At 40.8% G+C, this 13,037-nt stretch overlaps 1 protein-coding gene across 2 annotated transcripts in view; it reads left to right on the top strand.

The window, feature by feature from the left end:
- TUBGCP3 (tubulin gamma complex component 3) overlaps positions 1-13,037 on the top strand; it is a 1,162,672-nt gene that overhangs the window by 285,512 nt on the left and 864,123 nt on the right. For both annotated transcript variants that reach the window (XM_069636982.1, XM_069636981.1), the window contains exons 5-6: positions 7,436-7,647; positions 8,415-8,587. In XM_069636982.1, coding sequence (XP_069493083.1) covers positions 7,436-7,647; positions 8,415-8,587 — 385 coding nt within the window. The remainder of the gene's footprint in view (positions 1-7,435; positions 7,648-8,414; positions 8,588-13,037) is intronic.

Below are 13,037 nucleotides of genomic sequence, written 5' to 3'. Positions count from 1 at the left end.
TCTAGCCACACAATCTCAACTACAGTCCTCGATGGTGATGACAGCTTTGTTTGAAAGCAAAACAATGGCATTTTGCTCTACAGTCTCCTCAGCAGCATTCTCAAAGGAGGACATGCTGCTTGACGAACTGGACAGAGTAGTCCATCTAAATGTGTCCCTTTCGTTTTAGGCAAGCACATCTGATGTTCATGTTCCCATGGAGGCCTGAAGTAGCAATTGTGGCTGGTGGTCAGCCAATTTGAGACCTTCTTGAGGAAATTACAGGCTTTTCCAGTTAAGCTTCATTCAACATCTACACTCTTGGAATTAAAGTGCCACTGATTTCTTTCTGTGGCAGGTAGGCACTTTCACAGGCAACTTTCTGCCTCTCCTCCCCCTCAGCTGAAATGGCCAGGTTCCAGCAGACGTACAGAATCACTTGTAGATCTGAGCCATATAAAGTCCCTGTTGGAGAGGATTGGAGGGAGTTTTTCACTCCTCTATTTTGATCTGCATAGGAAGAACCATGCAGGCTAGTGTACTATCCTTGACTTTTTCCCCCATGAATCTTCAACTCTCCAGAAATAGTTCAAGATGATACCCATTTGCAAATTTGCTCATCCAAATTAGATTTGCACTATCAATTTGAAACATGCTTACCGGCATTCCCCGTTTGGCCTCGTCATCAGTGTTTTCAATGTTATTTCCTGGTGATGGCTCGTTTCCAATACATGGGTCTTCCCTTTGGGCTCAAACCTAGCTTGCTTGTTCTTCACCAGATGCATGACGGTGCTGGTGGGGCATTTGCACACCTATTTAGATGATTTACTTATTTGTGCGTCTTAATGCTTATTGTGCCTTGCCTCCATGCTCAGCCCCATGCTATTCATGAACCCTAGAGATTTATAGCAGGAAAAACCATGACAAACTCATCGATCAGTGTTTCGACCCCAAGAATGGCCAATCAATCCCGGCGCAATGCTGGATTCTTTATTTGATATACACCAGGGATAATTTGATATCTGTGACTGTGTCCTTGACCGTCAAGTGCATGCACAGCCCAGTAAAGAGGATAAAGATCCTTCTGTGTCTGCATGGGAAATGTGCAATGTCACCCTATTGCACGAGACACAGTTGCATGCAAATAGTTAGGCATATGTGGTGTGCAGTATCTATTATGTAGAAACGTCCAGCTATCGCTCTAAGAAGACTGCGAGTGTGTCCTTATTAAAAACCAAATGCATGCACTATACAAGGAGAAAGGTAATCTGCTACACTGAGTGACCCTTACGTGCTGGTAGAAGTAATGTTAAATGGGTTCACGATGTATGGAATAGTTATTCCCCAAAACTCATCCCAGGGTGATTCCTCCCTCCTGTTGTCGGATTCACCAACTTGTTGGAGGGTGTGATCTTCTTCTATAAGATATCTAAGATAATGCAGCTGTCACTGTATGCTTCATGAAGGAGCCTGTTGAGGGCAGGTAGTGTAAGCTAAAAAGCAGCTTTTGAAGGATGAAGGGTTCAAAAAATGTGTCTTATTGAGATTGCTAATTTGGTTGCTGACTTGTTTTTTTTGCATGCCCTCAAATCCTTAGCAGGTGAGACAGTACTTGGCTCTGCTTCTGCAAAAGAAGAGAAAAACAAAGGCCCTGAACCTGTGTCCTGAAGATCTCAGGAAAAATTATGGATCAGTTGGAAGTGTCTTTGTCTCTGTCTGCCACAGCCTTGAAAAAGACGCTTGTTGGGTTGAAATATGTGTCGGCTAAACTGTGCAATTAAGAATCACCAAGATATACCACAGCATTGAGCGTTTTTTACTTATCACGGTATCCTACAACATCACAAAAGTCAAGCTTTTGAATCTTTTTCTTCATAGTAGAACCCTGTAATCAAAGGGAAACTACCAGCCAACCTAGCTCCAATATCACACAGGTTCAATAACCACACTGTCTAAACCAACACACGAGATGGAAAGGCACCATCTCACAGAACCAAGTCATAGGCAGCTGAGTCACAGTCACGAATGCACGGATCTAGCGCTGTGATCCTCACATTTCTAGTGCCTTATCTTCCTCAGCTCTACATTCTCGGGGCCTTGGTTTCAGAGCAAGATTTGAATCTATTCGTAATGCCTTTTACTCTACAGAGTGGAACTAGACACTGGTACCCCTTCTGCCCAAATCTTATCAATATGGCCTTTGAATGATTGCTGGCAGTCTGGGGGTGAACACACTGATTGAAGACATAGGAGTCGGGTAATCCTACTTGCACAAATGATACAAAGTCAAATTATCTCACATCAGCATTTAATGTGCAAGTCAATGAGCACCATATATTAAAGAATTAATGGTTCAATCACTATAAGAATATCAAACAAGGAGATAACAGATAATGATATATTCACAGTACATACAGAAGCATTTATACAAACAAAAATTAAAGATACACAAGAATCAACAAATTGTCAAACTTTTTGGATCACACATGTCTATGCGTTTTAGCATAATTTGTGTCAGTAGGATTACCCATTGTTGTTGATATATAGTATCCCATTTCCTACACTTAAGGTACTGAGTTTGTTATATTTTCTAGAAGACATGAGAGTGGCACTTTGAAATCTGAGTTGGTTGTGTATGCAGGTGACCTCTTAGCGCTCCTTTTGAAGTCCAAGCTCCTCTGCCATCACCCTATTTTCATTGTTTTAGCGCTTTGCCATTTTGTATTTTAAGATTAAGGGTGAGCTAGCCATAAGTATTAGTGACCAACAATGTAAGTGTATCTCAGAAACCTTTGAATATGCAAGTGGACCTTGACTACAAAGTCATATAGCATCAGATCTTCCAACAATACTGGACCCTCACACAGGACAGATATGATATGGGCATCCGTTGGCCTCCAAGAAGGGGGAGAGCTTGATGGTTCATGTGTTATGTCATGTGCTGCAGTTAAGTTGTTCTGGTCCGAGTTGTTGGAAAAGGTGGACCCGATGCATCCATAATGGTGCAGTGAAACAAGTTGATGTCCCTGCTGGTTCTCTTTGACCCAGCCCTCGAAGAGCCCAAAGAAGCACAAGGTGGAGGACTGGTTGCAGGACATGCAGGACATGCCGATGGTCTCTGCCAGAGTAAAGGTTTTATACCAATCCTGTGGATTTCTGGATATTTGAGTCCGTGTAGTCGAAGTTCTGTAAACATTGTGTGATTGTATTGAAGTAGTATGTCTTGGTAATACATTGTGCGCAGCTTTTTGCCTTTCCCTTGCTTCCACTCCTTTACTCCTCTCCACATCCTCCTTTTTGACACCTCCCCTTTTGTCTCGGTTCCTTCCCTAAATTAGGCTCACTGAAGGAATTATTGGGACTGTGACCTTAGATTCCTCCCCTCTTGCATCATATATTTGTTATGGATTGTTGCAGTGATGGTTCATAATTTTTTAGTTCCAAAAGAAGCTAATTTTACTAGTTTAGGGTAAGTGTAAGGTTGAGGTTCTATCTAATGTAAAAACCCAATAAACACTTTGTGGGGGAAACTAAGCATTCACCGCTTTTACCCTCATTTAGGTCTCTGCTGGGTGCTCTGAGAGCCTTTGATATCCTTTCTTCTCTTTCACTGGGACTGCTTCATACTCCAAGGGTATTAACATAAATTGCGACGGTTCAGGCAGCTTGTGGGTTTGTATTTCTAAGCGATCATAGAAGGATGTTTTTCGGAGCGCAGAGCAGCAGGAATTGTTCACACTGGTTCTCTAAACACAGAAATACTTCTATCTTCAAGGAAGGTAAGTGATACAGCACGATAACTGGGCATCATGGCCACCAACAGACACACACTTTACTCAAATAACTAAGAGCCATATCCAATCCTGCTCCGGCAGAAACTTAAGTGTGGGACAAACTCACAATATCTATATACGGCTGGATCGCCTTGCTTAAAATGGTGATAGTTCCGAAATGAAATCTATTCAGCAATATACCTATCTGGCCTGGTAGTCAATTCTTCATGACACTACAAAAGCTGGCCTCCACATTTGTATGGGGGGAGGGACCGTGAGACACCGGTGGCCCAAGATGTGCGAGAGGTTTGAAACGGGAGGGCTGGCGGCTCCTGATTTTCTGCTATACTATTATACTGCACAGGCACACTACGCGAAATACTGGGCCGAAACCACTGAACGATATGCACACATACAGGCAGAGAAGTTTGCAGCCTCCCCGATCAAATTGCAATCCATGATATTCACCAAAGGTAAAAAAGACATGGGAGAAATAGACCCATTAAACTCCACGGTGATAGCACGGGCATACCTGTTCAAAAGAGTCAGATGAGAAGACCCCTACTGGCCGCATGCCTCCCGGTGGCATTATCCAGACCTTATACCCACAACGGATACGACACTACAAAAAAAGTGGGACCCAGAGTTCGAAATTGAGCTGGGAGACATATACCCAGACGGCAGGTTCGCATCACTAGTGGTGGTCCAAGAAAAGGTCACAGGCCTCACTACGGCACTACAATACCACCGTCTAAAAGCAGCGCTGTGAAAGAAATGTCCAGCATTCCCGGCAGAGCCGACCTCCCATCCATTCCTGACCACAATTGTGTCGCCCGAGGGTTATACAGGAGGCATATCCACAATATACAAAGCAGTGCAAGTACACCCTCCATCCACAAACAATGTGAAGGCAAAATGGGTACGAGATCTAGGTATTCGTATAGAGGAACCACAATGGTCCAAGTACTGCCACTACACCAAATCCATTTCCATGAACTCCAATCTAAGACTAATCCAGTTCAAAATCCTGAATCCAGACAACCCTGCTGCCCTAAATGCAATGCCCCAGCGCTAATTCTATTCACATGTACTGTGAGTGCCCACCGATAAAAAAATTCTGGGAAGAAGTAGCCAGAAGGGTATGCGAGATACTGGACTGGCATATACCAGCTACCCCACTCAAATACTTGCTGGGAGATATAGACAACATTTCAATCAAACACTGCAGATTATTTGCTATATCCAACGCAGTGGCCAAAAGGAACATTCTCATGGCATGGAAAACGAGAACAGCTCCTACAGTACAAGAATGGCTAAAGGACCTTATATGGGTACAAGACTGCGAAGTAACATATATAAGGGGGATCGTATCCTCCTGTAGACCAAAGGACATTTGGAGCCCCCTCAGACAATACTTGAACACCGACAGGTGGGGGAACAGAGGAAGACACTAAGTGAAATATACACCGCGCCAACATCATAGATCCGCCAGGACACTAAATTCTGTATGCAATATACCATTTGCTTGCATTTATCATCATTTGAGAGTACTAAATAAGCTAAGAAAATGTAAACTAATATCACTTGTAAGTTTTACTGTGTTCGACAGCAAAAAATAAAGGTTTTAAAAAAAAAAAAAAGGAAGGTGATTGCAGAGAGCTGGAGTGTCACATTGAAGGGGATCAGCAAAGGACTTGAGATGCAATAGTTTAGTGGCAAAACAGATTTTGTTTTTGTGCGGCACACTAGGGTAGGAGCAAAATCAATAACCAAGCTATTGTGTATGTCTCTGTAATGAAGTGAGGGCATGAGAACTGATTCACAAGGCATACAGCTAGTCTCTATTAGAGAATCGTATGTTCAGCAATTTTTTGTAAAGAGTCTGCAGGAGACACACTAACAAGTTGAGTAGGGATAGCTTCTCAAGGAGATAAGGCTGGTTTACTCACTACAGTTTGTTGATTCACATTTGTAAGATGCAAAGCACATGTCGTCTTGTGTATTTGCTCGTATGACCAACTTAAACTTTGCCTCTGGTCCTACTGGACTGTGCCAAAGTCTCCACTGTCTACAGTACTGCTTTTCTGGCTGTTATGGCCGATTTTCAAGCCTGCATCATTATAGCCACCGCCAAGGGCGCCCAGTCAGATTCTTGGTCTTTGCATGTTTCTCATCTGGTGGTGGAAACTTCCCAGCTTCTGCTTCTCTGATCTCTTGTACCCAGGCTCAAATGTTGGGACACCTACTGGTCTCCAGGTATGCTAGGGAGCGTTTGGGCTAGCATTGGATGACTCCATGCTGCAGAAGAATTTCTGTTTATTTTGATGGGTTTGGTGGACTTGCTAATTCCACCAGATTTGGTCAGTGGCCACCGGCTAGCCTCACTGTTCTCTCCTTTTACAGCGTTTTGTTGGTCTGAGCCCTCGCAGTTCCGTACCCCAAGTCAACCCGGCTTTCGACTATCCCTGCCCAACTTTCTTGGTTTTTCTCTGCTGTAGGCTGCACTGGTTTCACGTTCTGCCTCCTAACTCCCCTTTTAACTTGGTCAAACTGTGGGTTCCCTGTGCCTTATGTCCTCCACTGGATTTCTTCCACTACCGTCCGACTACAAATTTTCACCTATGTCCCTCTTCACCCTACATTCTATTCAGATATGATAGGTTTTTCATAATGCGCTTAATTCCCAGAGCTTTCTAAGCGCCGACCCAGGGATCGAACTTGTGGTGCTCCGTGTTGTCTTGCTTCCAAGGCGGCCGCGTTGCCACTGAGCTATCCGCCCGAGACAAGATGTTTACCTTGCTGATCTCTTCCTTCTCCAAGGAATTTGTGGTAGGCCAGAAGAAGGAGACTGACAAAGAGGTGGCCTTTCTTCCTGAAAATGTATTCAAATAATAACAAAATGCCTATCTATCCCTACCAAACAGCTATAATGTAATTTAACAAGAAGGGATGAAATGCCTTGAAATTATTCATGTTGCCTTAAAGTCACTCCTGTAGATCAAGGTGTATGGGATGCATGGCTTGTTGGGGTGTGAAGCAGTTTTCCGTCTTTTTCCTGTGTTTATGCTATGTCCCGGGCTGTTCTTTGTTATTTTCTTTTTTCTTCCTACAGAGTTTTTTATTTTACAGGCACAGACAATTGGTGATTATAGGTTCCAATTCCTGTGGCATATATTCTGTTTAAACTCTTATTATTCCAAATTACATATTACATACTACTTGAAAATGTAAATCTTAAAAAGATGAGATTTGAAAAAGTCTGGTACCAATATTCCAAAAGGAGCGATCACAAGAGTTTGACCGAAGGTGTTGATTAAGAATTTTAATTATTGTTATTAATCGGCTCAGTCATCTATCCTGGGATGTTGTATTTTTGTGAACATTTCACAGCAGCACTGATCGCATAACACACTCTTCACACTCAAAGGGCACACGGTAAGGCATTTGATAAACCTCAGTAGTTTTATTTCCTTGTATAATGCACATTTTGTTTTTGTTGCTATCAAATATACAGTCCTGTACAATGCATGCAAATACTACTTTGTCTTTGGTGAAACGTGTATGCTTTCATAAAGATTCTGGGGGGGGATGTCTAATAAATTCTGGGATTATAGGTTATTGTATGCCTAAATGAGCAGTGTTCAATATAATGTGCATATTACATTTGTTGTTTTTCCTCTAAGGGCTATACCACACTCTTTGCCCAAGCTTTGCCACGAGATGCACATTCTACACCTTACTACTTTGCTCGACCTCAGAGTTTACCATTAAATTACCAGGATCGGAATCCTCAATCAGGACAGACCTCTGGCAGCATGGGAAGCAGCGGGATCAGCAGCATAAACATACATGCCCTAAATGGGCCAACACCAACCCCACAGTCCCTCAATCCGGGGTAAGTAAGAAACTAGAACATGGGTGTTTTTTTCTGTTTGCTGCCTTAGGCTGGCAAAGCTATGCCGCTTATCGGCACAGTTGAATTATTTTGTCTGTAGAACTGTGGAAGTCCTTTAAGTTGCAAATCCTGCCTGCACAGAACCTAATCAAACCTCAACAACCGGTCTTTCTTTTATTTCTTTTTATTCATTCAGCATTACAGTATGACAGTTCGACATATCTTTGTACTTATTATATTGTTAACCTACTTACCAGTCTTTACATTTTCACTGTAATTGTTGAAAGTATATAAAGGGGAGTGCCATTCAGAATAGTCAAGGTGCCAGAAAATGGAGTGCTCTTGAAAGTTGGAAAAGGGATTTCTTTCTTTAGTATATAACAAGAGACTATAGGTTATGTATGGGGTAAGTTAAAGCTAGTGTTTGGACAGGTTAGTAAGGGGTGAAAAGGTACCTATACGAGTTGTAAATCAAAGGGTAATATCCTTGCCATTTCTGTGATCAGGTTTTTTTGTTTTGTTTAATAGAGCACATGAAGGGTCTGGGATTTTCTTTATTGATCAGTTTAAAAGCACTTTCTTGACTAAGATGGAGTGTGGCTGAATTTTGAATATTGCAAAAAGGTGCGTGACATTAACCCATGGAGGTTGTATCATTCTAGCTCTAGTGTAGTTTGTCTAATCATGTAAACTGCTGTTTTCTTTGAGACTGACTATCTTTTGTACACCAATGAAAAGATATTATTTAAAAAATTATTGATTTTTAGACAATCCTATCAAACCCCTGGAATGGGAGATTCTCTTCGACAGCAGTTGGGGTCGCGGCTTGCGTGGACAATGACTGCTGGTCAGCCTTCTTTACCAACCTCTACCTCAAAAGCACTTACAAATACCCTTGTACGCAATGTGCCAAGGACAAGACGAGAAGGAGAACTAAATGGTAAGGTCTTTGTATTTATTTATTTTTAATTGAAAGTTTGTATTAAAAAAAATATATAACATGGAATTAAAACCTCTTTGTTGCCCAACCACAAACATGTGAATATCAAAATTTCAAAATCTTTTACTAGTTGAAACACTTTCCTTTTTCTTGAACTACGTAGAGACTAAGCTGTCCTAACAATGGGTAAGATGTCTGTGGTCTGGTAATGAAAAGCAGATTCTACTACTAGCTATAGAAAAACATATTTGATCTTCTGATGTCTTGGGTATATAATTACATAATCAACTTTTGAGGCATTGTTTTTCTTGTTTAGTTCATGTTTTCAGATCTGCCAGGAGGGAATTATTAAGGAACTTGTAAATAATATCACTGCAGTAGTCAACACAGCAAGTAGGTTTTTCAGAGAGAGTCTGCGTTAGGTTATTATTAGTATAATTATCATTGTTATGATTATATGTTTTTTTTTATAGCCCTTCCGGACAGATTTATCCTGCTTCTAAACTCTGTAGTAATAGCTTCTAAACTGACCCAATGTAATGGTACTAAATGTATCCACCTCTGAATGATTAAGTGCAGGGTCCACCCGGCTTGGATTTCCATTTGTGAAATGCAGGCTGGATCCATCTAAAAGGCCAGTGCTTCATGTGTGCACTGTCCTGCCAAGGTCTTCATTGTTAGGGAGATTTTTCAAGAGTTGTCTGAGGGGCTAGGAAAATCATCCTGTTGGTGATGGGCAGGGTTTTCCTTCGGTTGTAACAAGGAAAACAGTATTTTATCTTAATAGAGGAGAGCAATAGTAGTAAGGTACAGCTTACACCAACGTAACCATGCGAGAAAGGAATGTAGACCATGTATACTACTGTAAAGTATACTTTATATAATGATGTCCGTATAAGAAATATCTACATTACAGGTACACTCTCAAAATTGGAACCACAGCATTAAATACAGTAAGATGACCTCTAAATGCCATCAAGTAACAATTCAAGCATGGATTCAACAGTTCTTTACAGGTACTAGGTACTTAAGATTACATTATTTTCAAAGTATGCCCATAGAAACAGTGGGACAAAGTCCCAGTTATAGTATAGAATTGTCCCAAGTTATTAATTTGGAGAGGGCGATCTCCAGAGGAGATCCAGATGAAGAAGAGGTCCTTGAAGGATGACTGCAGCTGTAAATCCAGGATTCAAAACCAGAGAAGGTCATGGCTGCTGTGCTTAGCGGAACTCTAGGTGAAGCTTCTAGGATCTGATAAACTGAATCATTGAAAAGTTAGGAGTGAGAAGACCCCAAAGATGTAAGTAAGATTGCTAGAGTGAGCTGAAGAAGTCCAGGGGAAGGGGGGGGGGTGTATAAGTGAGTTAAGATTTCAGGTTTTCCCCTGGTCTTAGTTCTTCGAAGATTCACAAAAGTCCTCTGAGGGTATTGTGTTATCAACCCGTTTGTGGTAGGCACGTTTCCCCAGCGTTATTCCCGACTTAGTGGTAGCTTGCTGTGCAGTCAGGGTTTTATTCATGGGGGCAGAAGGGTGCACATGTGGTCGAAAATTACAGTTTACACTTACATAAGTGCAGTCAGTCAATAACTTTGTCGGCCTGGGGCCATAAAAGTACATCCTAACACAAATTCACAATACAGTAAGTAAATGCATACATCCTTTCATGTTGGTAAACAGTACTTAAAGTTAGGTGCCAGGGCTCTGGACCCCAACTATAGGCTAATGGGCACAATTCTCAAATAAGTTCAGTTCTCAGTTCATGTCGTCGAAGAAGGCACAATCATCACTTCCAGTAGAGTTAGTCGTAGTCCTTTTCCCCAACAGGACTACATTGGCACCAGTTAGCACAGAGTGCTGTAGCCTAATTTTTTTTTTTTATTCAATTTTAATACACACAGGTCACAAGGAAAAAGAAAACAAGCAATTAGGTACATATATACTATGTATGGGATCAAAGACAGTTATTGTTTCAGAAAGGTCTCCTGCTTGAACCTATATCCATCCCGACCCCTAATCTTGAGCAACATCAACTGCCTGGACCTACAAAACAACTTCCTGCACAGACTGCATCAAATCCATCGTGCAGTAATTGTAACATAAACTCACAAAACCTCCCTCCACCTCAACAATCCAAATAGACGTGGGTATCTAGTGCCAGACGCCCCGAATATAAGAACTTTTAGCCACACAACGTGCCTCAGCATCAGTGCATCATGATTTCCTGGAACACTCATGGCTTCTCGCATTTATTTAATTTTAAGTAACTTTTACTTAATAAATATGACAGTCATATTACAGGAGACATGGATGACACTGACACCTGTTTGGCCTGACCACCAACTAGCATCAATCACTTCCTTCAAAGCAGCGAAGGGCAGACCAGCAGCTGGTCTTCTCGTAGCCGTGAGAATTGACTCACAGCTATCTATTACTTCGTGGAAAAGCCCCGATCCAGGGATCCAGACAGTTTTAATTACAATCTCCAATAAAGACCACCTTTTCTTTCCTAAAATTATGATTATAAACATATACTGGAACCCGGCCTCGGCGACATCTTCCAAATTTGCCGACAACATTGAGTCAATACTTGACCAGACTCTCCTTCAATCTGACATTTCCAATACAATAATTATTGGGGATTTCAATATGAAGCTGATGCACATCTCTGACCATGCAATTAACTCAAGATCAGCAAACTGGTTATCGCTAATGAAAATAGAGATTTCTGGATGATAAATGGTACTTTCCCTAATGATGTCTCTCCTAGACCAACTTGGACCAGAGGTAATTTGCAGTCTACTCTACGCCTTCATTTCCAATAACTCAACCAAACTGATATCGAATTTTCAAATCATTCCAACTACAGCTAGTGATCACCCCATAGTAAAAAAATATCTGGAATACTATAAGGGCTCACTTCAGCTAAATAATTCGAGGAACCGCATACAGTGGACCCCTCATCGCATCAACCATCTACAACAACTTATTCATGAAAATCAAAATGCAGTAGGAAAAATCCATTATAATGATTCCATTCAAATCATTATCCAATAGATTACACAATATAGCAAACCAATCTTTGTTCATAAACACAGGTGGAATCCTGATATAGCCAGCCTCAGAAGAAAATTACGGCGTGACATAAGATTACCCCTACATGATAATCAAATTCTTAAACAAAAACTAAAAAATAAATACAGGAATCAAATCAAGCAAATAATAGCAATACAAAAACAAAATAATGCTGAAATAATGTTAAAAGCCCTACCCTCCAAAAAATCAGGAGAAATATGGAAAAGTAATAAATAGAACAACATCAACGGCCCAGAAATCCACGCTATTAAATAGCATTGATCAGACGACATGGACAAACCACTATGAGAAACTTCTGCTCAAACCCGCGGAGGATCCCATTATAAAGAAACCAGTAAGCCCTGACTTCAAAGGCCTGGAATTTGATACCCTCGACATAATCATAATAATCAAAAAACTAAATAACTCGTGGGCTCCAGGTCCTGACATAACCAATGCCATTCTAAAAGAAAACCCTGAGGCCTGGGCGGATGTTTTACATTTTATTTTTAAAAACATTTTAAGTCAAAACAAATTCCCCACATCATGGCAGGAGGCAATTATAATTCCGGTTTTTAAATCGGGTGATAGATCAGACCCATTGAACTACCGCCCAATATCCCTTTTAGACGTTCCGGGAACATTTTTAGCAAGACTAGTAGTTAGAGATTTTACAAAATGGCTTCACGAACAGGATCTAATGGATCCGTATCAATCTGGATTTGTTCCAGGCAGTGGTACTTCTCTAAATCTACTTATCATCTCTGCAGTCAAATCACAAGCTATCCACAAGAAACAAACAACATATCTTGCTCTAGTGGACTTTAAACAAGCGTTTGATTCCATTTCTCGTCCATTGTAATGGGAACAATTCTTAAATGCCAACTGTCCTGCTTATATTTTTAATCTGATCTTACGTTTTTACTCCAACATGAGTGCTAAAATTAAACTCACAACCAACGGTCTTTTGTCAGACTCAATAAGAACAAACGCTGGGCTGAAACAGGGCTGTCCATTTGCTTCAATCCTTTTTAACTTTTATATTTGTGATTTTTAAAAAAGAATTAATGAAAGTGCAGTCTTTTTCACCCCGTTTAGGGTCCTTGAATATCCCCTATTTATTATATGCAGATGACATGGTTCTTTTTGATAGAACTCCAATAGGTTTACAGAGGAAATTAGCAGCACTATCACGATATGCTGAAGTAAACAAAATTGAAAATCTTAATCTTCCATCATTCAGTGAAAAAAACAAATTCTAAATTTAATTGGTTCATTTCGAAATACCCTCTTGATAAAATAAAACAATACAAATATCTTGGCGTTAACATCAACTCAGATGTGGCGGACAAACCATATAAAGAATATTAGGAT

Source organism: Ambystoma mexicanum, chromosome 7p, assembly GCF_040938575.1.
Source record: "Ambystoma mexicanum isolate Mex_15411 chromosome 7p, UKY_AmexF1_1, whole genome shotgun sequence".
Classification (NCBI taxonomy): domain Eukaryota; kingdom Metazoa; phylum Chordata; class Amphibia; order Caudata; family Ambystomatidae; genus Ambystoma; species Ambystoma mexicanum.
This window is presented reverse-complemented; position numbering and strand designations above follow the sequence as displayed.